Raw genomic sequence first — 23,880 nt, 5'->3', positions numbered from 1 at the left:
GCTCAGGGAGAGCTCCCCGCTGGCTCGGCAGCGTCGGCAGACAAAGCTGGCAGGCGCTGGCAGCAGGAGGAGGGGATGGGGCTGCCGGGAGCTCGGGCGCTTCTCCCTGCCCTGCTTTTCAAAGTGCTTTTCAAAGTGCTTTTCAAGGCTTTTCTTTTTTTTATTCTCTGCTTTCAAAAGCTGCTGAGAAGCAGCGAAAGGAGCCGGCGATGGCTGAGGAAGGGCGGCAGCGATCCGTGCTCCGGAGCCGCCCCGCACCCCGACCTCTCCTGCCCGGGGCCGGCTGCAGCCGCGGGGCTCTGCGCGGCGGAGGGGGCCCGTCTCTCCCAGGCAGTTTTTCAAGTTGAGTGGGTGCCTGCTCTTCCCAGCCGGAGCCAGGCCAGCCCGCGGGAGCCTTCCCGGCGGCTCCCACCAGCCGGGTGATGCTAATCCCTCCCGACTGCGCTGTCTCAGCCATCTCCACGCTCCCATGACGGCGTCAGGTGAGGCGAGCAGCGCTGCACCGGTGTCCCACCAGCCTCCCAATACACACTGTGTCTCCACGTGAGTGGCTCGAGCTGCCTCTGGGGGCTGGGGCAAACTCTCCTCCTCTTCCTCACCCACTGTTGCATCCAGCAGTGGCTCCCAGGGCCCCCCTGCTCAGCTGCGGGCCCAGGGCTCTGCCTCTGGCCTCAGTTTCCCTGTATGGAAGTAAAATTTGCCAATAAAATGGGCTATGGAAACGGCCCTGGAGGAAGGAGCACAGCCCAAGATGGAGACAGGCATGAGCAGGAGGGTGCTGGACACCCGGGCTGGGGGCAGAGGCTGTGCCCTGGGTGCCAATTGCGGCATCTCCGCCGTGCCACGCTGGCCCTCACCGCCCGCCAGAGTGCCAGCTCCGCGGTCACACCACTTCCCTTCCCGTGGAGGGAAGCGTCAGCCCCAGATGAGCCATCCCAGAGCCCGGTGCTGCCCACCCAGTGGGCCCCGGGGTCGGGCACTGGAGCTCCTTGCACCAGCGACGTGAGAAACCTCCGGACCTCACAGTGTCGTGTCCCAGTACCTCAAGAGCTGTATGACCAGAGCATCCCAGCACCCCACTCGCCACACCCCCCTGCCTCCCTCCCCAGAGACGCCAGATGCTCCAGAATAGCCAAGAAACGCTGCATTAGGCAGGTTCGGGATAATCTCGGCTCTCCCGCCCCTTTTCTCCCACAAAGGTCTTGTCTTAATCCCCGCGAGCGAGCGGCTGTGCAGCCCAGCACTCTCCCTTTCAGCCCAGTGTCAGTGGGGCTGGGATGATCATGGAATTCACTGCCAGGGCCGGGGGTCCGGGGTGGCCATGGATCCATCCCTGGGGCCATGGAGCCCCGCACCAGCACCAGCTCTGGAGCTCTGGGGTGGCCACAGAGCCCCTGCCATCGCGTCCTGGCCACCGCCCACCCAACCCACCCACGGCCTGGAGGGATCCCACGGCCCCCCAAAAGGGATCGAGCAGTGGGACTGGCTGGGGACAGGGAGATGGGGACAGTGGAGGGAGGTGGGTGCAGCCTCGCGGGTGTCACGGTCACGGGTGGAACGGGGACATCGCTGCTGCCCTGGGGCTGAAACCGCGTCCTTCTGGCATCTCCGTGAGTTCTTAATTCCCCGTAATTAATTAGAGTCGGTCACCCACCGTCACCTCAACCCCGCCGCTCTGCCAGGGGTGCGGCCAGCTCCTCGCTCTGCCTCGGGGACCCCACTCGTGAGCCCCGGCGGGAAGGGACCTGTGAACCGCCGCTCCCTTCGTCCCCCCGGGAGGTGCCGAGCCCCCGCTCATGACCCCGCTCATGTCCCCCCCTCCCTTGGGACCCCCGGGCGGGGCCGTGCCGGGGACAAGGATCCCCCCCCCCCGCCCCACTCGGGTTTGAATGGAGGGCGTGGGACCGCCCCGTGACGTGGCGCTGTGCCATTGGTCCGGGCGGGGCGATGATGTCATCGCCGGGGGGGGCGGGGGGCGCTCCGTTCCGGCGCGGCGCGGCCATGGACCGGCGGCGGCGGGGCCCGGGCGAGCAGGTACCGGGGAGGGGGGACACCGGGGGTCGCGGGGGCCCGGGGTCACTCGGCTCCGCTCGGCCAGGTCCGGCCCGGCTCAGTCCGGCGTGGGGGCAGCCCGCGGCGCTCGGCTCGGCTATTGTCCGGCGGGCGGGCGGGGTCCCCGGCGTTGCCGCGCTCCGGTACCGGGCAGAGGGGCGGCCGGGACGCCCCGCCTCGTTCCCCGCCGGGCCGTGGGGCCGGTGCGCGGCGCGGGTGGGCGAAGGGGTTAACAGGATGCGGAGCGCTGTTTGCCCAGCGCGGGGCACCGGCCCGGCTCACCCCGCCCCACCGGCGATCGGCGCCCGTTCGCCCGCGGCTCCGCCGAGCCCTGGGCGGGGGTGGCGGAGGCCGGAGCTAGCGGTGGTCGCGGCCGGGGCGGTGGCTGCCCGCGGCCCGTCTCGGGAAGGTGGATCCTCGCCGCGCTGGAGCGGGTCCAGCGGCACCCCGGGGCTGGGCTCCGCCGGGTGCTGAGTCAGAGCTGCCCGAAATCCCCGTCCCGTTCATCCCCCCGGTGGCTCCGGACAGGGCTCGGGGTCCCGGCTGACCGCAGCCTGCCCTCCGTCCTGCTGCCCGTCCCCGGGCGGCACACACCGCTGCCACGGGTGCCCCGGAGAGGGGGACCTGCCCGGCTCTGCCAGCGCTGGGCACGGGACTGGCTCCCAGACCCGCTCCGGTGCCCGTAGAACTGGGGCTCGGTGGGCAGCGACCGCTCGTGGGGCGCTGGACTCGTCCCACGCTGCCCCGGTTTGACCCCGGCAGCAGCGGGAAGTATAGATGTTTCCAAGCGCCGAATCTATGGATCAGGAAGGCTGTTCCAAAGCGAGTTGGGATCTATAGAGCAGGAGGGCTGTTTTAAAGGGATCGTTAATGGGCTGTGGGGGGAAACTGAGGCACAGCATGCGATCTCTGCACCCAGGGCAGGGCTCGCCCCCGAGCCGGGCACGCAGTAAACAAATCTGTTTTGGACGCAGCTCCCTCGGAAACCGTGGAGCGACTCCAGCTGAGGTTTAGCACCGAAGAGGCTCCGTGTGTTTGGGTGTGGGGTGCAGATCGAGCCTCAGCTGAGCCCCGATGCCCGGGGCAGCGTCCCGGCTCCGCGCCACGGGCTGAGCGGCCGCGGGGCTCCCTCCCCGGCCCCCAGCGCCAGCCCCGGCGTTGTGCTGACCTTGCCGGTCGCTCCCTTTGTTCGCTGGGTTTTGTGCTGTGCACAAACAGCCGTCCTGGGCCCCCGAGCCGGCCGGCTGCGGGCTGCGGGCCCCCGGCAGGTAGGGAGCCGTGGCCGCGCTGTGGGAAGTCTGCCTGTTTACTTCCCGTCCACCCCAGCGAAACCGCAGGAATCCGGAGCCCGGCGCAGGTCGGGAGGTCTGTTCAGCCCCGGTATCCTGTCGAACCCCGGCCGGCCCCTGTTGCGAGAGCCAGAGCCAGGGCCAGCGAGGAGATAACCTTTCCCCCCGGAAAAGTCCCCTCCTGGCCCTGCAGAGCCGCGGGCTGGTTCGTGGCCCCAGAGCTGGAGGATTTATGGTCCTGTGCGTGTTCTGGCGTGTCCTGCCAATAGTTCCTTGCTGAACTCTGGCTACCTCCTGGCTGCTGGCAGTCCCTCGGGGAGCGCTTCTCTGCTTTTGGCACTGACGGTGAGTTCCCAGCCTGGTGCTGCTCCGTGTGCCGAGAGCCCTGGCGAGAGCCAAGCTTCTCCTCCCGCCCCGTATGCCATCATCTCTCCATTCCCCGGCTCTGATGCTCGCTGGCAGTGGCTTTTCCACTTCCAGAGGCTGCTCCGTGCATCCCACAGTTGCTCTGCAGCGGCGTGGCGATGCCAGGGACAGGACCAGACCTGTCACCGCGCCGGGGTGGAGGCGGTCACCGGGGCGCCGGGGCTGCCCGCACTGACAGGACCGTCTGCCCCCAGGCCCTGGGAAGACTCGCTGGGGAGCTCGACGGAGGGTGTGACAGCGGCTGATCCCCTCCTGGGCCGGCGGTGGCAGGGTGTGATCCGTGCCCTGTCTCCAGCTGCTGTCTGCCAGGCTCCGACATCAAAGGATGAAAGGATCCCTGAGGGGCAGCACACCCGAAAGTGGAGCTGAGCAGGCGGGGTGGCCTCCCTGTCCCGTGTGCAGGTTCTCCCTGGCCCTGGGCAGCGTGGGGGACCCGACCAGTCCAGCACAGCCCCTGTCCCAGCGCCCGACAGGGCGGGGAGAGCATCCTCTGATCTCGGGGTGCTGCCTGGGGGGCTCTGCATGGCGAAGCCGGGGAGCTCGTTTGGAGCCGGCTGGGCCGGCCAGGATGCTTTCCCAGTTTGGCTTTCCCAGTTTGGCTTTCCCAGCCTGTGAGCGGGAAGAGCTGGGGGCAGGATGCTTGGGAATGTGGCTGGACTCGGTGTTTCTCCTGTGTGCACTCATTCGCTGGCCTCCTTCTTTGAGCCACTTTCCCTCTGGTCCCCACGGGTGACTGATGCTGAGCGGGATGAGATGAGGAGGATTGGGGCGGGGGGTCTCGTGGGAAGCCTGCACCATCAGGGCACGTGGGCCTGGCCAGGGCTGTCCCAGTTCTGTGCTGGCTGTGCTGTCCTACAAGCAGACATTCACTTACAGGGACAGTCGTGTCCCTGGGCCCCTCAGGTTCTCACTCCTCGGAGCTTGTGATCCCAAGGGGCTCAGAGGGCAGGTGGGAAGCAGCACAGAGCTGTCAGTACAAGTTACCCCTCTTGTCCTCGACCCGTGTGTGCAGGTCCTGTCCCCTCCCCTTGTCCCAAAGCCCTGCTGGGGCTTGGCTCTGCTCTGGGCTCGCTGCCCTGGGATGGTGCCTGCGAAGTCTCTCGGGTTACCAGCAGCTTCCCCTGGTAGGTGGCTGGAAAGGCAGCACCAGCGATGCCTCCCTGGCCTGGTTTCCTTTGTGAAAGCGCCAGCAGTGGGAATGTCACAGGATCTGCTCTCCCCGAGCGAGAGGAGGAGAAAAGGGCTCTGTGTCCAGCTCCCCTGGGCCGGGCTGTGTGGGCAGCAGTGTCCATCTGTGCTGCCGTTGCCTCTCGGGGCGAGCTGGGAGCGAAACATCGAGGAATGGGGGGAGATTTTGGCTGCTGTGCAGAGGCTCGTGGGCTGCAGCGTTCAGGGGAGGGGGACACGGTGCTGGTTTGGAGGCTGTGACGGTGATGGAGCATTGCTGGCCTGGCCGGTCCCGCTCCAACCTCCCGGTGGCCCCTTTGCTGCGGCTTGCAAAGTATCTCACAAATGCTGAACTTGGCCCCGAAATCTAAATACAAGGGAGGGACAGTCCCCAGATGGCCTAAATCAGCAGCACGGTTGCCTGGCCCAGCTGGGGAGCTCGCCGGGAGTGTTTGTTTTATGGAAAACCAAAGGCTGGAGGAATGCTGGCCTGGAAGGAGACGTTGGAAAGGGGAAGCGTTCGTGCCATGCACACGCGCCCGGCCGGGCGTGCGGGAGATCCCAGACAGGGAGCAGGGTCCAGCGAGCTGCTCATCTGCGCTGGGACTGGCTGAGGGTGGAAGGAGTTCCCCCGGCTCCTGGTTTGAGGTGCGGGGAAGCGGGTGTGGCTCCTTGCTGGCTTCCCCCGGCTGCTGGGAATGGACTGGGGGCTCCTCCAGCCGGCCCCTCATGTGCCATCATCGCCCTGGGTGGCCGTCCTGCCGAGGGGGCTCAGGCTGTGCCTCCCTGGGGTGGTGGGATCCTGCACGGGGCTGGACAGGGAGCGTGGCCGTGTGCCGGCGGTGCCGTGCCACGGGGCACCCCTGCCCTGGCCGGGCCCATCCGGGACCCATGCACGGCAGGGTTGGGCAGCGGGACTTCGCCCCAGCGTGGGGCCAGAGTCCATCCTGCCCGGGCACAGCCTGCCTGAGGTCCTGCTGCTCCTGTGGGGACAGCGGGGTGTCTCAGGGTGGGTGTGGGGGGCCAGGGGGGGTGGACCCCTAGGCTCGCTTTCAGCTGCACGCTGGGGCCGGGTGGGCACCGGGCGGGACGTGGCCCCCGCCCCGAGGCTCGCTCCGAGGACACACGTCCGGCCCTTCCCGTGCGTGTCACGGGGCGCGGTGTCGCCGGCGGTGCCCGGAGGGAGGAAGAGGGCGGCCACGAGCCCTTCCTCCCCGGCAGCCTCTGCCGGGACCACCTGGGGCTGCCTGGCGCCACGGGATGCAGGGACACGGTCGCTGTCCTTGTCCCCTCCTGCGTGGCTACGGGCGCTGGGCTGGACAGGTCGGCTGGTGGCCCCGTGATGGCCGAGGGAAGGAGTGAAGTGCCCCTTCACATTCTGGTCAGCCGGAGCCCTCGTCATTTCTGTCACCTCTGAGTCACAGTGGTGACGATGAGGTGGCCGGGGAGGGTGGGGATGGCCACGCGTGGGCTCAGTTCCGAGCAGCAGCACGGAGGGTTCTGGGGGGCTCCAGGGCAGCAGCAAAGCTGTGTCCCCACGTCCCCATCCTGCTAAACATGAAGGGGTCCCCATCCTGGTCCCCCCGTCCCCCTGCTCGGCTGGCGGTGCCTCCCGGGGGCTCTAGGCCCTCCTCACACACTTCCTGCCGTCTGTTTCCAATTCCTCCTGGCGTCTGTTCCTCCCTGCTTTCTTCCAATTAAAAAAAAAAAAATCCCAGGCATCTTCTCAGCGTGCAGCTCGCAGGGGCTGGAGCTGCTGTGCCCCTCTCCAGCGGGCTGGGGCTGCATGAGGAGGGGACAGAGGGTGCCCACGGTGCCCTGCATCTCTTTTGGTGCATGCGGGGCACAGGGTCAGGGATCATCCTGAGGGATTTCTGTGCCCAGGTCTTTCTCCTGAGGTTCTCTCTGCTCCAGGGATGGGTCTGGGACCCGCTTGTTCAAGGGGTGTGGGGAGCTCAGGGGGGGTCTGAGGATGTGTCCCATGTGGAAGGATGCCCTGCATGGGGGCAGTTCCCGGGAGAACCAAGCAGCTGGTGGGCACAGTTTGCAGCTTGGTGGGATGAAATCTGGTGCCCTCCCATGTCCTCGAAGCCTGACCATGTCCCTCCCTCCTCTCCCCTAGGAGTGAACCATCCGTGACGCCGGTGAGGTGCTGGCCGTGGAGCCCCAGCTGTGAGCGCCAGGCACGGGACCCAGCGTGGCACAGCCTCCCCTGGCCGCCACCATGCCGATCCTCAAGCAACTCGTGTCCAACTCTGCCCACTCCAAGCGCCGCTCGCGGGCCGACCTGACGGCCGAGATGATCAGCGCGCCCCTGGGGGACTTCCGCCACACCATGCACGTGGGGCGCGCCGGGGACGCTTTCGGGGACACCTCCTTCCTCACCAGCAAGGCCGGGGAGCCGGTGCCGGACGTGGGAGAGGAGCCGGGCGCGTCCAAGCCCAGCCTGCTGTCCCGCCGCTTCCGCAGCAGCAAGCGCTCGCAGTCGGTGACGCGCGGGGACCGGCGCGACATGCTGGGCTCGCTGCGGGACTCGGCGCTCTTCGTCAAGAACGCCGTGTCCCTGCCCCAGCTCAACGAGAAGGACGTGGACAGGAGCGCGGGGCAGCTGCCCAAGAGCCTCTCTTCCAGCCCCGTGAAGAAGCTGCCTGAGGAGATGAGCCCCGAAGAGCAGCAGCGCCCGAACGGGGCGGCCGCGGGGCCGCTGAGCCCCGGCTTGGACGAGCGCGACTTCGGGGACATCACGGACCTGCCCGTGGTGGTGGCCAAGAGCGGGGCGGGCTTGAAGCACGCCGAGTCCATCATGTCCTTCCACATCGACCTGGGGCCCTCCATGCTCGGAGACGTGCTGAGCATCATGGATAAGGATCAGTGGGAGCAGGACGAAGACCCCGATGTGGAGGAGAGCCGCGAGGAGGAGGAGGGGGAGCCCGCCCCGCCTGGTTCCCCACTGGTGGCCGTGGCGGCCCCGCCGAGCCAGAGCCCGGCCCGCGGCGCCGGTGGCCGCAGCCCCAGGGACAGCAGTCCGGCGTCCAGCTGCACCTCGGGGCCCGAGGAGCGCAGCCCCGTCCCCAGGCCACTGAGCCAGCGGGGGGGGCCCCTGAAACGCCCTGACAAGGAGTTCTCGTTTGCTGATGAAGACGATGATGAGATCCGGGTATAAAGGCGGGCGGCCGAGCCGAGGGCCTGGTTCTCACTGCGGTTGCTTGGACACAGGGCTGAACACCCCTGTACTAGTTTGAAAACAAACCAGTGGGAGGCACCAAGTCAGAATAACAATTTAATGGGGAAGTTTAAAGAAAAGGAAAGAAAAAACAACTAAAAGAAAACACTGGTTCAAACTGACAGAGTCAAGATACAACCTGAGTCCCTGTTAGGCAGGGTGGTGGTAGCAGTCTGCTAGAATTATGGCTGCAGTCCTCTGAAGCGGTGATCCTGTAGAAAAGGGTCTGCTCTTCCTCAGAAGGTCCGGTGGCTGTGTAGCTCCTGTCCTCTGGAAATCCAGTGGAAAGGTCTCCTCTCTGGTTTTCAACCTCAGCTTATATCCACGCTGGGATGCTTGGTTCCTCCCTCTGGGTGGAGCATCTCACAATGGGGTAATGAGTCATAAGGCCAGGTGTTGATTGGGCTCATTAACAGATGATAGTCCAGAGGGAGTTATCTCTGAGTCATGCGGCAGGACAATGATGGGCCATTAACAGCAAGATAGTCTGGGGGGAGGAGGCAAGGAAACACTGCCCCACCTGATTTCAACGGCTGATGGGGATGGTAATAGAATACACTGCAACCCAGGACATTATCCACCCCTTATTCTATTACCATCTACATCATCCCAAATCAATACCTTCTTTAAACTCTACACATACATATGTATATATATATATATATATATATACACACAATGAAACCCTACGCACCGTTCTCACCTAAGATTAGGTCTCCTTGCGGTACACAATGGGTTTCCCCATCTTTTTGCATTACCCACCAAGTGCAACCAGGTCCTTGAGCAAAGACAATCCCACGGATGGGTTTGCCTTTGCCTGAGGTGGGATTGATCCAAACAGTCTTTCCTAAAATACCCCTCAGGTGTACCGCAGGGACTCTATCTCCATCCACTGTGTGCAAGGGTTCAGACTCGGCGGGACCAGCTCGATTGATGGACCCTCGGGTATTGACCATCCAGGTGGCCTTTGCTAAGTTCACTTCCCAATTTTTGAAGGTCCCCCCACCAAGTGCCTTCAGGGTGGTTTTAAGTAGTCCATTGCAGCGTTCAACTTTTCCGGCAGCTGGTGCATGATAAGGAATATGATATATCCATTCAATACCGTGTTCTCTGGCCCAGGTGTTGATGAGGCTGTTCTTAAAATGAGTCCCGTTGTCCGACTCGATCCTGTCAGGGGTGCCATGTCTCCACAGGACTTGCTTTTCCAGGCCCAGGATGGTGTTCCGGGCTGTAGCATGAGGCACAGGGTAGGTCTCCAGCCATCCAGTTGTCGCTTCAACCATGGTCAACACGTAGCGCTTGCCTTGGCGGGTTTGGGGAAGGGTGATGTAATCAACCTGCCAGGCTTCCCCATACCTGTACTTTGACCATCGTCCACCGTACCACAGAGGCTTCACCCGCTTGGCCTGTTTGATTGCAGCACAGGTCTCACAACTGTGGATGACCTGTGAGATGCTGTCCATGGAAAGGTCCACCCCTCGGTCACGGGCCCATCGGTATGTTGCATCTCTCCCCTGATGACCAGAGGCATCATGGGCCCAACGAGCTAGGAATAATTCTCCCTTGTGCTGCCAGTCCAGATCCACCTGAGATACTTTCACCTTAGCAGCTCGGTCCACCTGCTCGTTGTTGCGATGCTCTTCATTAGCCCGACTCTTGGGTACGTGCGCATCCACGTGTCGAACCTTCACGGTCAGCTTCTCTACTCGGGTGGCGATGTCCTGCCAAATCTCAGCGGCCCAGATGGGTTTCCCTCTGCGCTGCCAGCTGGCCTTTCTCCAGCGATCCAGCCATCCCCACAGAGCATTAGCTACCATCCACGAGTCGGTGTAGAGATAGAGCCTCGGCCACTTCTCTCGTTCAGCAATATCCAAAGCCAGCTGGACGGCTTTAAGCTCTGCAACCTGACTCGATCCACCTTGTCCCTCGGTAGCTTGTGCAACTCGTCGTGTGGGGCTCCATACTGCAGCTTTCCACTTTCGGTTAGCGCCTACAATTCGGCAGGAACCATCAGTGAAGAGGGCATAACGTCTTTCAGTCTCCGGTAGCTCATTATATGGTGGGGCTTCCTCAGCACGAGTCACTTGCTCTTCCTCTTCTTCAGAAGATAATCCAAAAGTCTCACCTTCAGGCCAGTTTGTTATAATTTCTAGAATCCCAGGGCGATTCGGGTTTCCAATACGGGCACGCTGTGTGATGAGGGCGATCCATTTGCTCCATGTGGTGTCGGTGGCGTGATGCGTGGAAGGAACCTTTCCCTTGAACATCCAACCCAGCACCGGTAGTCGGGGTGCCAGAAGCAACTGTGCTTCAGTGCCAATTACCTCAGAGGCAGCTTGGACTCCTTCATAGGCTGCCAAGATTTCCTTCTCTGTGGGAGTGTAGTTGGCTTCAGACCCTCTGTAGCTTCGGCTCCAGAATCCCAGTGGTCGGCCACGAGTCTCACCAGGCACCTTCTGCCAGAGGCTCCAGGACAGACCATTGTTCCCGGCTGCAGAGTAGAGCACGTTCTTCACCTCTGGTCCTGTCCTGACTGGGCCAAGGGCTACCGCATGAGCGATTTCCTGCTTGATCTGGGCGAAGGCTTGCTGCTGTTCAGGGCCCCAGTGGAAATCGTTCTTCTTGCGGGTAACCAGGTAGAGAGGACTCACGATCTGGCTGTACTCGGGAATGTGCATCCTCCAGAAACCTATGGCGCCTAGGAAAGCTTGTGTTTCCTTCTTGTTGGTCGGTGGAGACATCGCAGTGATCTTATTGATGACCTCAGTGGGAATCTGACGCCGTCCATCTTGCCACTTTACTCCCAGGAACTGGATCTCTTGAGCAGGTCCCTTGACTTTGCTCCTTTTGATGGCAAAGCCAGCTTCCAGGAGAATCTGGATGATTTTCTCTCCTTTCTCAAACACTTCCTTTGCTGTGTTTCCCCACACAATGATGTCATCGATGTATTGCAGATGTTCTGGAGCCTCACCCTTTTCCAATGCAGTCTGGATCAGTCCGTGGCAAATGGTGGGACTGTGCTTCCACCCCTGGGGCAGTCGATTCCAGGTGTATTGCACACCCTTCCAGGTAAAAGCAAACTGGGGCCTGCATTCTGCTGCCAAAGGAATGGAGAAGAAGGCATTGGCAATGTCAATAGTAGAGTACCACTTCGCTGCTTTGGACTCCAGCTCGTACTGAAGTTCCAACATGTCCGGCACAGCGGCGCTCAATGGTGGCGTGACCTCATTCAGGCCACGGTAGTCCACCGTCAGCCTCCATTCTCCACTGGACTTACGCACTGGCCATATAGGGCTGTTGAAAGGTGAATGGGCCTTGCTGACCACCCCTTGGCTCTCCAGTTTGCGAATCATCTCATGGATGGGAACCACAGAGTCTCTGTCGGTGCGGTATTGCCGACGGTGCACTGTTGCTGTGGCGATTGGCACCTGTTGTTCTTCAACTCTCAGCAGTCCCACAGCAGAGGGGTCATCTGAGAGGCCAGGCAGTGTACTCAGTTGTCTGATATCTTCTGTCTCCACAGCAGCTATCCCAAAAGCCCAACGATGTCCTTTTGGGTCCTTGAAATACCCATTTCTGAGATAGTCTATGCCGAGAATGCACGGGGCCTCCGGGCCAGTCACGATGGGGTGTTTCTGCCACTCATTCCCAGTTAAACTCACTTCAGCTTCCAGTACAGTCAGCTGCTGGGATCCTCCTGTCACTCCGGAAATAGAAATGGGTTCTGCTCCCACATACCTTGATGGCATCAGAGTACATTGAGCACCGGTGTCAACCAAAGCCGTGTATTTTTGTGGGTCAGATGTGCCAGGCCATCGGACCCACACAGTCCAAAAGACCCGATTCTCCCTTTCCTCTACCTGGCTAGAGGCAGGGCCCCTCTATTCCTGGTCATGTTGCATGTTGCTCCCTTCCGGTGAATACGTTCCTGAGGTCCCTTCAAGAGGATCGGTCATATTATCATTCCGGTACCGTCTGGAGTTCTGTGTGCGAGAGACCGGAGCAATATTGACTCTAGATGCGCTTCTTGTGGTAGTTGTCCCTCTTTTTAGTTCACGTACCCGAGCTGCTAAGGAGGAGGTGGGTTTTCCATCCCACTTACTCATGTCTTCTCCATGTTCCTGAAGGAAAAACCAGAGGTTACCTCGTGGGGTGTATCCTCTCTCCCTGGTTGGGGGACGCCGGCTCCTAATGGCAGAGACTCTTGTTGGTTCTGGCGAGATCGGGTAAATCTCTTCCTTAAGTTCCTTTTTCAGTTTCTGATGGCCTTCTTCAATCAAGCTCCGGACTTGCTCAGCCAAAAGACTTGTTTCCACGGATGAGACATGGGTGCGAAACGGGGCTGTGACGGTGTCCTCGTAAATCCTCAGCTTGTTCACCAAGACGCCCACCCTGTCCTCGCCTTCCCTCCATTGCAGCGTTGCCAGGTAACGGGAGTATATCTCTGGTCCAAGGCGTGCGAACCTCAACCACATCTGTGACGTGCACTGGACACCATCTGGGCTCTTAGGAAATCTCTCGTCTTCTGAGAAAATGATCTCCAGCACAGCCAATTCCCTCAGGCACCGGATACCTTGTTCCATTGTGCTCCATTTCCCTTGGTGCACCTGGAGGTCTTCTTTACAAAGGTACCTGTCCCTTACACTTGTAAGCAGTCGCCGCCAGAGGCTGAGAGCTTCTTGGGTTCTCCCGATCCCCTGGTCAATGACCACATCCCGGGACAGAGATCCCAGCTGCCTGGCCTCACTTCCGTCCAGAATGGTGTCATTGGCTGCAGCGTCCCAGATGCGGAGCAGCCAGGTCAGGATAGACTCGTTTGTCTGGCGGGTGAATTCCCTCCGCAGGTCACGCAGCTCACCCAGGGATAGCGACCGAGTGATGATCTCTGGCTCTGCCTCTTCTGCTGGGTGCGAAGGTCCTGCTGCATCCTCGTCAGTCACAATGCGGGCTGATTTGCTTTTTGATTTCTTCTTCTGAACGGGGGCAACTGCAATTGGTTTAGGCTGTTCTGGTTCGGTGACGGTTTGCATGGGGACACTGAGAGTGCTTTTGGTTCCCTTCTCCTCGGTGTCAGTCTGCGTGGACATGGACGCTGTTGTCTTGCATCTGGGTCCTTTCTCCTCTGTGTCAGTCTGCGTAGACATGGACGCTGTTGCTTTGCATTTGGTTCCCTTCTCCTCGGTGTCAGTCTGCGTAGACATGGACGCCGTTGTCTTGCATCTGAGTTCTTTCTCCTCGGTGACAGTCTGAGTAGACATGGACGCTGTTGCTTTGCATTTGGTTCCTTTCTCCTCTGTGTCAGTCTGCGTAGGCATGATGTTTGTTGCTCTGCTCTTTTTCCCTCCCTCATCCTGAGGATGCTGTGCCATGGCTCTGATCCTAAGCATGGTGTACATGGTGCAGGCTGTACAGAGAAGACAAAGCAGAACTGACAGCAAGTTTATGCCGTCTTTGACATCCAGAGGGAATTCAATATTTTCAAAAACTGCTGTGCCTGGCCTGAAAGGCTGGAAGAAACCACTCTCTACTCCTCCCACCAGGGGCTGGGTGCGATTGTTGAGGAGATCCCAGACATAGGAGCCCAGACTAGGACAGCCAAACAAAACTGAGTATATACTCCGAATGGTATTCATCGCCTCGCAGGTTATCATGCTGTAGACATAATAAACCATTAAAGCAATTCTCATACCATTCCCTGGTTTTAACAGGAGTAATACTACAGGCAGGTAGTTCCCCATGTGAGGAAAAATATAGAGAGCAAGATACAGTACCCACGTAGACAAGCTGAGCACCATGGTGAATAGGTTTCTGTTAACACAAAATTGTAATTCTGACTTTCTCTCAGAGCTGCCCCACGTTGGGCGCCAAATTATGTACTAGTTTGAAAACAAACCAGTGGGAGGCACCAAGTCAGAATAACAATTTAATGGGGAAGTTTAAAGAAAAGGAAAGAAAAAACAACTAAAAGAAAACACTGGTTCAAACTGACAGAGTCAAGATACAACCTGAGTCCCTGTTAGGCAGGGTGGTGGTAGCAGTCTGCTAGAATTATGGCTGCAGTCCTCTGAAGCGGTGATCCTGTAGAAAAGGGTCTGCTCTTCCTCAGAAGGTCCGGTGGCTGTGTAGCTCCTGTCCTCTGGAAATCCAGTGGAAAGGTCTCCTCTCTGGTTTTCAACCTCAGCTTATATCCACGCTGGGATGCTTGGTTCCTCCCTCTGGGTGGAGCATCTCACAATGGGGTAATGAGTCATAAGGCCAGGTGTTGATTGGGCTCATTAACAGATGATAGTCCAGAGGGAGTTATCTCTGAGTCATGCGGCAGGACAATGATGGGCCATTAACAGCAAGATAGTCTGGGGGGAGGAGGCAAGGAAACACTGCCCCACCTGATTTCAACGGCTGATGGGGATGGTAATAGAATACACTGCAACCCAGGACAACCCCAACGGGTGGCACTGGGGAACACTCGACTCCTGCCTCGTTCCCTCTCTGTGCTGCAGCAGGACAGTGCTCTGCTCCCGGGGCCAGGGGCGTTCCTGCCGTCTGTCAGACCCCAGAGAGCTCCAGCACTTCCTGGGAGGGGAAGGCAGACTTGATTTCGGTTCTTTCTGTTGGACTTTGGATATTAGCTCCTTTCTCCTGCCCCCTGCCCATGTAAAGCGATTTAGGATCTGACAAGACGAGCCTTTGGAGTTTTAGCCCCTTTAGTAATATATATATATTTTCCGCCATACAGTTTTTACTGTTTTCTGATTTGTACTCACCTTTCTCTACTCTCTTTTGGTTTTAACTGAGGGAAGATTTCCCGTGAGGAAGAACTTGGCTCTGGAGCTCAGAGGTGGCCTGGGACTATGGGCAGCTCCAGCTTCCTGGGTTTCTTGGGGGCTTTCTGCAGACCAAGAGCCTCCCAGTGGCGTGGTGGCTGCTCGCTCCCCATCCCTCGGATGGATGGATGGATCCATCCCAGATGCTTGACCCTCTAACCAGCCCGGGGGTCGCGGGGATGCTCCCAGCCAGCTCCAGGGATGCTGATGGAAGTGTGGGTCTGTCTCCTGTGGGAGGAGCACCTGGAAGCCACCGGAGCCAGGGAATTCCGATGTCCTGGTGGGGCCGGGCGGTGCTGGGAGCAGGCGGCTGGGACAGGAGGTTTTATACTGTGTATGTACAAATGCAAGGAATAAAAGGAAATGGTAGTGACCGCAGTGGCCTGGGTTCCTGAGGGGTGACATGAGGGGGGGCCTGCTGCCCAAGCAGGACCAGTGTCCCCGTGCTGCCGCCAGTCCCAGCCCCGTCCTGCTGCCTCCACCTTCACTGCCCATCCCTGGCTGTGCTGCTGGCTGCAGTTTGGGCACCTGCCGTGGCTGAGCTTTCTCTGCCCGTGGCCTGAGGAAGTGGGAGAGCTCCTGCTGGCCGGATCTGGCTCCGGGCTGGGACCCTCGGGCCAGGCGGCTCCTGCCAAGGGACGGCTCTGCCAACGCTCCCCTCTCCTCCCCCAGCCCTGCTCCTGGCCAGCTGGGGAGGAGGGGACGGTGCTGGGGGGGCAGGACTGGCTGTCCCTGCTCCCACGGGCTGGGGGCCAAGGGGTGCCCTGGGGGTTCCTGGCCCCGTGGGGCTGCCGTGGCCCTGGATGATCCCGGCATAGCGAACAGGGCAGGTCACTCCCATCCCACAGCCAGCTTCCCACAGCTCGGCCACTGGTGAAATGGGGCTCTGCCAGTGCTGGGAATGACTTCCCTCTCCAGCCCCTTGGATGGAGCTGGGCTGAGATGGGGCAAAGCGCCAGGAACAGCCCCACAGCCCTTCCCTGAGCGGGTGGAGAGCATGGAGCTCTGGCCAGGCTCTCCTCTCTGGAAAGGGAATGATTTATCCCCTTCAACATCTCCCTGCCTTGGGAGGGGCTGGATGCCCCTGTCCTCCCAAATGGATCTCCCTGGTGAAGCCAGGGGAGCAGGCAAATGCTGTGCCACAGTGGGGACACAATGGGGTCCTGTCCTGTCACCCCAGGCAGGGGACATTGGGCCATTGTCTGGGACAGGGAGAACAACAGCAGCTGCAGCTGGAGGCTCTGAGCTCACCAGGCTGCCTCTGCCCCGGTCACCGTGCCCCCCTGCCCTCTGCCAGGGTCCCATGTCCCACCCCCTGAGCCAGTGGCCCTGGTCGCTGTCACCTGGGAGGTCGCCAGGCGGCTGGGAGACACCTGGCTCCTCTTGTCCCTTAGGGGTGCCCTGGCACAAAGCAGCGAGGCTCGGTCCCTGGGGTTTGCCCGCCTCGTTCCCCGGGGCTGTGGGGTGGGGAGAAGCCTGGGGTGACCCTTCACGGGCCGCCTGCCGCTGTCACTTGGCCGTCCTGATCTTTGTGACGCCTGTCGGCTCCAGGCTCGGGCTCAGCAGCGCCGCGGTGCCGCGAGGTGATGGGGCAGAAAGCGTGTGTGGGGCTGCTGAGCACAGCCGGGACACGGCCCCGCCGCGCGGGACAGGGGGTGGCCCTGGAACATTGGGAGGGAGCGAGGACAGGGACAGTCCCACGGGTCCTGGGCTAGTGGGCAGTGACACCAGCACCGCCAGTACCTGGCCAGTGCCGGCTGCAGGGAGCGAGGCTGCACCCCCAGCCTCCCAAACCCCTCGGTGGGCACAGTGACATCGTGTCACATCCCCGGGGTGGCACCTGGGATGTCCTGCACGGCTGCCGGCTGGGCGGTGGGTGCCCAGCACCCTGCAGCACCCACGGGCAGCGCTCTGGCAGCGCTGGTCCAGTGGTTTGATCCCAAGTGACAGAATGGGAGCAGGGCTCCATCGGCCGTGTCAGCCCACGGCGCCCCGGGCGCTGAGCATGGCCACAGGAGCCGCGTGATGGAGCAGGGATGGAGCACTGGGATAAATCCAGGGGCTCTGGGGCTGCTCCAGGTGGGCTCTGGCAAGCCCGTGGAACCCTGGCCATGCCTGGAATGTGCTACTGGAGCCTGGCACCTGGGAAAGCCCAAACACAGGGATGGAAGAGGCTTCTGGGCAGCCCAGTGGAAGTGTCCCTGCCTGCAGATGGAACGAGATGGGCTTTAAGGACCCTTCCAGCAGAAACCATTCCATGCTTCCATGATTTATTGGGATGCAAGTTGTGACCCCTTCCAGGAGCTCAGGGATGTGGGTCTGTCCTGCCAGGCACTGGAGAGCAGGCCTGGGGTGGTGCTGCTGTGCACTGAGCGATGCTCACAGCACCCAGAGCATGCTAAAACACACCCAGGATCCATCCTGTGCTGTTGGAACGCTCAATCCCATCACTCCAACCATATTTGGCTCCATTTAAGGCCTCGAAGTGAGGGGTTAACCCAGCTCCCAGGCAGCCCCAGCCGCTTTTTCTGGAGGAGAAGCAGATGTGGGAGCGGGGAGGCTGAGGGGGACTGGCTGGGCCCGGGGCTGAGCTCCCCAGCTGCGGCACCAGGCAATCGTGGCTGCAAATTGGGATCAGATGTGGGCAACCTCCCTCTCTAAATGCAGCACTCCGGGGCTGCCGGGCTGGTTTAGCTCTGCCTGGGGAGGAGAAATAGGAGGGGTTTTGGGTGTTGGTGGGCTCTAGGGTGACTGTGGGGACCTCCAGAGTGTGGTGCTCCCTTGGGAGAGCTGTGTTTTCCTTGGGGAGCGTCCCTGCCAGCCCTGGGAGCTGCTTCCCTGCCTCTTTCTCTGCCTGTGCCAGGCTGGAGCAGGCTCTTCCCGGAGCAGGGATGATGCAGGAGCTGGTGGCTGGTGTGGAGAGGATCAGGTTTGACTCGGAGGCTGACGTGGAGCAGCAGCGAGGAGCTCGGCCCCTGCCCTTCCCGGGGGTGGACAGTAAGCTGGGGACAGCGTTGCGGGGGCTTTTGGGGTTCTTCTCTTGCTGCCCTCCCACAACACCCGGGTGGTTTTTGTCCTGCCTCCGGGCGTTGTCCCCTCAGGGGTGCAGCCGGCGATGCTGTCGGGGGGGCTGCCAGGGTCCCCCGTGTCCCCGTGGTGCCAGCAGCGGCGGTGGCAGCTCTCTGCCCCCCGGGGCTGTGGGTGCAGTGGGGACAGGCTGGCTGTGACAGGGCTGTCCCAGGCGTGCAGGGCCGCCCCCGGCACGGCGGGGCCAAGCCCGCGGTGTGCAAGCATTGGCTGCGAGGGCTCTGCAAGAGGGGCGGCGGCTGCGACTTCCTGCACGACTACGACGCCACCAGGATGCCCGAGTGCTATTTCTACTCCCAGTTCGGTGGGTGCGGGGCTGGGCATCCCACGGAACCTCTTCCCACCCCTCCCCGAGCCTCTCCCGTCCCAGCGCTCGCGTCCCTCGGGCCTGGCCTCGAGCAAGCGGCTGATGCCACCTCCTGACTGCGGGAAGAAGTGCCACTGTCACGCAGCCAGGGTCACCGTCCCCCCCCCAGCCAAACCTGGGTGTTCCCAGGGCACCCCAATTCCTTCCATCCAGCCCATCCTTGAACCATTCCCGCCGCGTTTGGCTCGAAGGAGCATTGTCCCAAATGTCCCACCCCTTCTCCTGCAGGTGAGTGCAGCAACCAGGACTGTCCCTTCCTGCACGCCGGTGCCACCGCCAGCGCCGTGGGCTGTCCCTGGTACGACCGTGGCTTCTGCAGGCACGGTGAGCTGGGCCAGGGCTGGGTGGGCAGGGGGTGCCCGGTGGGGATTTGGGCTCGGGGCTGCGGGGAAAGCGGAGCTCCCACAGCCCCGCTGCGAGGCTGTGTCCCTGTGAGTGTCCCCTCTGCCTGGCAGGTCCCCTGTGCAAGTACAAGCACACGAGGAGGGTGATGTGTGCCAACTACCTGGTGGGCTTCTGCCCGGAGGGACCCAAGTGCAAATTCGTGCAGTACGTAGTGGGCAGGCTGGGAATGGGGCTGGGGGGGAAAATCCCCTCTCTGAGGCGGCTGTGGCCCTTGCAGGGTCAGGGACAAGGACCTGAAGGGTCTGAATTAAACAACCCCCACACCCAAGCTGTGCTGGTGACCTCAGGGTCAGCGGTGGGTGGGCAGGGGACAGCCCTGGTCCCCATGGAGGTGCCTGTACCAGCTCCAGGATGTCCCTGAGGGGCTCAGGAGGATCTGGGGGCAGCACAGGGAGTAACTGCCCGTCCTCTGTGTCCCCTCCAGCCTCAAGGCCGGGCTGATGGCGAGCAGCACAGACCCGTCCAAGGTGAAGCTGTTTTCCCTGTGCCCGTGGGGGTGATGCCCCAGCTGCTCCCAGCTCCTGTGGGGCAGCAGCTGCCAACTGCCCCTCCTGCCCTGTTTCCCCCAGGAAGCTGGATGTCCATGGGGGCTGGTACAGCGGGATCTGGCTGCTGCAGAGGAGAGGGGAGGTGAGGACGTGCCACCCAAGGAGCCACCTCCACATGTCACCCAGCACCTGGCAGCTCATCGGTGTCCCCCGAGCCCACAGAGCCTGCTGGAAGGAGGCACCTGCTCCAAGGTGAGAGATTTTTGGGAATGGGAGGGCTGGGAGCAGTGGTCTCACCTTGGAGGGAGGGTGAGGGCCAGCAGGTGCTGTGGGGATTCCCGCAGTGCTCCCAAAACAGCCTCCTGGACTGGAAATGTCCTTTCCCTGTGTTATTTGGCCATGTTCCCCCAGAGCTGGGGTGGGCACCAGCAGGGAAGGAGGGATGTTCTGGGACTGAAACAACCTGACTGCGGGGTCTGAGTGATAATAACCAACGGGAGAACCCTGGGAGCAACAAACCCCTCTGGGTCAGAGGTTTGGTGTGGTTGGAGATCTGGGGGTGCTGTTTCCATGATCCCACTCCACTGGAAATGGGATCAAAACGAACGTGTGGGAACGTGGCAGCGGCTGATGCAGCCCAAACCCATTCCCTGTGTCCCCAGAGAGGATCAGCCAGTCCGTGCCGGTGAGAGCAGGAGGACTCCGCTGGAAATGCTGCTGGGGAAGTGACTGCAGTGCTCCCACACGGACCAGGGAAGGAGGACACCACACAACACGATGGAGACGGCACCGGGGCAGCTGCTGGACTAGAGAAGCCAGCGGGGTTTGCCCAGCACCAGCTCACAGGCTGCACAGAAATCACTCCATACAATGGGGATTGGGACTTCCCACGGCTGGCTGCTGGCTGTGGGCAGGCTGGGACAGCAGCAGCAGCATTCCCAGGGTGTGAACAGGGGCAGGACTGGCTGGTGCCAGGATCCTGGGCACAGGGGTGAGGGTGTACTCATCCCTTGGGAAGGGGACACAAAGCACCACGTTTGAGATCACAACCCAAGCAGGAAAGGAAAACCCACACAGGTTTTTATTGCTGGTGAGAGAGTTTTTGGTGCAACACCTCTGTCACGGCACTACTGCACTCTGCAGAATAAAGAGCTCAGACTTTTAATTCTTGGCTTTTCTTCCATGCCTGCAACATGACCAACCCTTTCCCAGACACGTCTGGGAATGGCAGGCTCCAACTAGCACTCCTGACTGTCCTGGTTTGTCTGCTGCAGACATGGGTTTGCCCCTTGGGCACAACAGCTTATCCCATGGATTTTTCTTCCCTGGAATTAGGGCGCTGTGGTCTGAGCTGCTGCTCCAGTGCCTTCATACAGGTCCTGGCCAGTCCCACCAGCACCAGGGGTGAGTACAAACTGGGCTGGGCCAGGCACAGCTCTCAGTTTAAAGGGAATGGGTGTTGAGGTTGGAGTCCACCCTGCCACAACCCTCAGTGCCCACACTCAGCTACAGCAGAATGACCAAATACTCTCTAATGCCAGCTCAGGACAAGGCGCTGTCCCATGTCCCAGTCAAGGGATGTGGGACTCTCCAGCCTCCAGGAGCTCTGCTGCCCACACAGATCTCTCAGGGTGGCTCTAATGCTTTCTTACCTCACTACTAAAAGCTGCCTGACCCACGGAGGAGTGAGCACAGGCTGGCCCTGTCACCTCTCTGCTACACGAGGGGACCTGCAAAGCGGCCCCTCCTCAGCTCCAGCCCCAACCAGGCCTCTGCTGCTGGGAATTCCTGCTGGGATACCGGTCCTGGGTGCTTCTGCTGCCTCCCAAGGAGACGTGGCTGTTCCTTGGGTGCTGCTCCAGCTCCTTCAGTGGTATTTTCGCCAGCGGTGCTGCTCTGGAAAAACAGGGAGAAAACCATTCCAGTGAAGCACAGGGATCTGTTTGAGGGCTCCAGCTGGGATGAGGAGCCCAACTGCAGCTTCTCTGTTTATGTGCTGCAAGGGGCAACCACCCAAATACCAGCAAATCCCTTGTCACTTGTCAGGGAATCCAGGGAACAGGAGCTCCTGTTGGAACATCTCCCTCTGCTTTGAGCAGGCTTTTCAAAGGGCTCCTGACAATCCTGGAGCTCTCCAGGGAGGAGCTGTGAGTCAGCTTTTTATTAACTTTTATTAACCAAATTCCTCTGCCCACCTAGAGAATCCTGCTCTCTCAGCTCTGGGATTAAGCTTAAATGGGGGGAGTATTTAAATTATTCCAGAGCTTTAATTAACTAAAGCTAAATAGACTTTCCAAGTGCTGCAAAAGGAAGGACTCCTGAAACAGAAGACCCCAAGGAAGTCTTACTGAGGTGCTGATAGTTCCAGCCATAGCTGAGCAGGCAGTACCCAGCCAGGAGCATGGAGATCCCAGCGGGTCCCCCCCGCCTCACGTGGATGTATTTGGCACAGTAACTGCTCCAGGCTGTTGGGAGAGAAAGGAAAGGGAGAAATCATGGGCTGGTCTTGGGAATTCACTGTTTCCATGCAACTTTCCAAAGCTAAAATGTTGGGGATGTTTGCTTATTCCCAGTTCCAGAGGGCAGGGATGGATTGGATGTTGGGAAGGAATTGCTCCCTGGGAGGGTGGGCAGGCCCTGGCACAGGGTGCCCAGAGCAGCTGTGGCTGCCCCTGGATCCCTGGCAGTGTCCAAGGCCAGGCTGGACAGTGGGACTTGGAGCAGCCTGGGACAGTGGGAGGTGTGGGGGTGGCACTGGATCATCTTTATGGTCCCTCCCAACCCAAAGCATTCCATCACTCCATGATTTGTGCTTCGTAAAGATCCGGGCTGGACACTTGGACCAATAAAGCACATCAGGGAAGTGGGATGAATCTGCCCCAAAAGCCAGGAATTCTCACCTTTCTGCACTGCTCCCAGCAGCCCCTGGGGAGAGAAGTTGCAGGTGCTGATCCAGGTGTGCAGCTCCCCCAGCCTCACCTCCATCAGGGGCCTCTCCGAGAGGGGACCTGTGGGGTGACAAGTGACAATGCTCACAACGTGGTGTCCCTGCTCCCTGTGCTGGGTGGGGAGCAGGGAGCTGGGATACGATGTGGAATTTGGGCTTGGAAAAGGAGAGGGAATCAGCTCTCCCACAAAGCCTGGGCTCCACCAGCCCAAACACGCAAGAGCCTGACTCCAGCCTCCATAAAAACATCAACCATTGGCTTTGCAGGCTGGAGGAGGCGCAATTAAACCTTGGATTCTCCTGGATCCTTTCCTGGGTGAGCCCAGCAGCTCAGCATTCCCTACCCCTCCTCTCCCATTCCCAGCTGCCATTCCAGCAAATCCCAGCATAGAGCCTTTTGTTTACCTTGTTGCCCCTGCGAGAAACCGCCCCTTGGTGTCTCCACTGTGATCCTCACATCCTCTTGGAAACGCTTCCCTGGAAAAATCCTCAGCCCTTCATAATCGGGATACAAGTCTGGAAACCACTCCAAGCCCCTGGCGCCGGCCCTGGTGCTCCTGCCAGAGGCCTGGCATGAACAGGTGGGCTGGATTTTGGGGGCGTGGAGCAGAGCCAGCCCCGGGTCTCTGCCCAGGCTCAGGATGGGCTCGGACACTCCGTCCATCTGCTCCCTGCTGTCCCGCGGCCCCGGCAGGCTGCTGAGCTCATTTTTGGATGTCCCCCGGCCGTGAGCTCCGAACGCCTCCGTCAGTGACAGATGGAGGTTCTTGGGGTGCAAAGCAGACACGGGGGCTTTATGTCCCACCCCAACTTCCAGGTGCACCTGCTCCTCCTCTCCTGCCGTGGGTTTGTCTCTCCCCTCCTGCCGGACGAGGTCACCGGGGCTATTTCTGCTTTCAGGGGGCTCTTGAAGTACCTTTGTTGCCTTTAAACGGCTTTTTTCTCCCTTGGAGCTCCCAGCCCCGCTCCCCACGGCTCCCTGGCTCCGAGTCTCCTTGCGCTTGGATTTTGGAGCAGTTTTGGGGCGCTGAGGGGGGGGAGCAGGACCGGGATCCGTCCCTTGCCCGGGCGCCCCGCGGCCTCCCGCTACCCCTGCCCCGCTCCCGGGCTCCTTCTCCCGGAGCACCCTGGCACGGTGCTTCTGGATCACCACCTTCAGCCCCTTCTCCAGCTTCCCGGGAACATCCTCCACCTCCTCGGGGTGCAGATCCAGGCTCCTGGCCACGTCCTGCACCGCAGGCTCCGCGCTTCCCTCGCTCCCTCCCGCCGCCGCCGCCTCCGGGGGCTGCCCGTGGCCGGAGCCGCTCCCGGCGGTGGCGACGCCCGGACCTCGGGCGGTACCGGGGGACGGGCCGGGACCTGGCGCTGGTGTGGATCCCGGTCCCGGTGCGCTGGCGGGGGCCGGGCGGGGGCTCGTTCCCGGTGGCGGCGGCGATCCCGGGGGCGGCGGCGGGCGCGGCGCGGCCTTGCAGTGCGGGAGGTGGGCGCGGAGCCGCTTGAAGGGCCGGCGGCAGTGCGGGCACAGCTCCAGCCCCGCCGCCATCGCCGCGCGGACCCCCCCGCCCCTCACGGGGCCGCGCGGTGACGTCACAACGGCGCGGCTCC

General features: G+C 61.2%; 3 protein-coding genes across 3 annotated transcripts; 2 read left to right on the top strand and 1 right to left on the bottom strand.

Annotated features, from left to right (window-relative positions):
- Nucleotides 1-1,986: 1,986 nt before the first annotated feature.
- CDC42EP4 (CDC42 effector protein 4) lies at nucleotides 1,987-8,852 on the top strand. The gene is made up of 2 exons (XM_082294183.1): nucleotides 1,987-2,034; nucleotides 7,057-8,852. The coding sequence occupies exon 2, from the start codon at nucleotides 7,159-7,161 to the stop codon at nucleotides 8,095-8,097; it is 939 nt and encodes a 312-aa protein (XP_082150309.1). The 5' UTR covers nucleotides 1,987-2,034; nucleotides 7,057-7,158; the 3' UTR covers nucleotides 8,098-8,852.
- A 9,020-nt stretch (nucleotides 8,853-17,872) lies between these two features.
- CPSF4L (cleavage and polyadenylation specific factor 4 like) lies at nucleotides 17,873-20,017 on the top strand (the record flags this gene model as incomplete). The annotated part of the gene is made up of 7 exons (XM_082294203.1): nucleotides 17,873-17,978; nucleotides 18,223-18,372; nucleotides 18,664-18,759; nucleotides 18,891-18,984; nucleotides 19,265-19,307; nucleotides 19,410-19,580; nucleotides 19,991-20,017. The coding sequence occupies 7 exons, from the start codon at nucleotides 17,873-17,875 to the stop codon at nucleotides 20,015-20,017; spliced, it is 687 nt and encodes a 228-aa protein (XP_082150329.1).
- Nucleotides 20,018-20,428: 411 nt separating this feature from the next.
- Nucleotides 20,429-23,843, bottom strand: MTNAP1 (mitochondrial nucleoid associated protein 1). Its single transcript, XM_082293911.1, has 4 exons — nucleotides 22,681-23,843; nucleotides 22,229-22,336; nucleotides 21,677-21,793; nucleotides 20,429-21,224 (listed from the first exon to the last, which is right to left on the bottom strand). The coding sequence occupies exons 1-4, from the start codon at nucleotides 23,816-23,818 to the stop codon at nucleotides 21,196-21,198; spliced, it is 1,392 nt and encodes a 463-aa protein (XP_082150037.1). The 5' UTR covers nucleotides 23,819-23,843; the 3' UTR covers nucleotides 20,429-21,195.
- Between the last annotated feature and the right edge of the window lie 37 nt (nucleotides 23,844-23,880).

Source organism: Coloeus monedula (genome assembly GCF_965178545.1).
Source record: "Coloeus monedula genome assembly, chromosome: 19".
Taxonomy (NCBI): domain Eukaryota; kingdom Metazoa; phylum Chordata; class Aves; order Passeriformes; family Corvidae; genus Coloeus; species Coloeus monedula.
The sequence above is the reverse complement of the archived record's forward strand: the minus strand, read 5'-3'. Positions and strand labels throughout refer to the sequence as shown.

Excerpts from the sequence above, each read along its gene's own strand:
- CDC42EP4 (XM_082294183.1), top strand. The coding sequence starts at position 7,159 with ATGCCGATCCTCAAGCAACTCGTGTCCAACTCTGCCCACTCCAAGCGC.
- MTNAP1 (XM_082293911.1), bottom strand. The coding sequence starts at position 23,818 with ATGGCGGCGGGGCTGGAGCTGTGCCCGCACTGCCGCCGGCCCTTCAAG. Across the intron at positions 21,794-22,228 it reads GCTGGGAGCAGTGCAGAAAG|CCTGGAGCAGTTACTGTGCC; the intron begins GTGAGAATTCCT and ends CTCTCCCAACAG. Across the intron at positions 21,225-21,676 it reads CTGGAACTATCAGCACCTCA|AGCAGCACCGCTGGCGAAAA; the intron begins GTAAGACTTCCT and ends CTGTTTTTCCAG.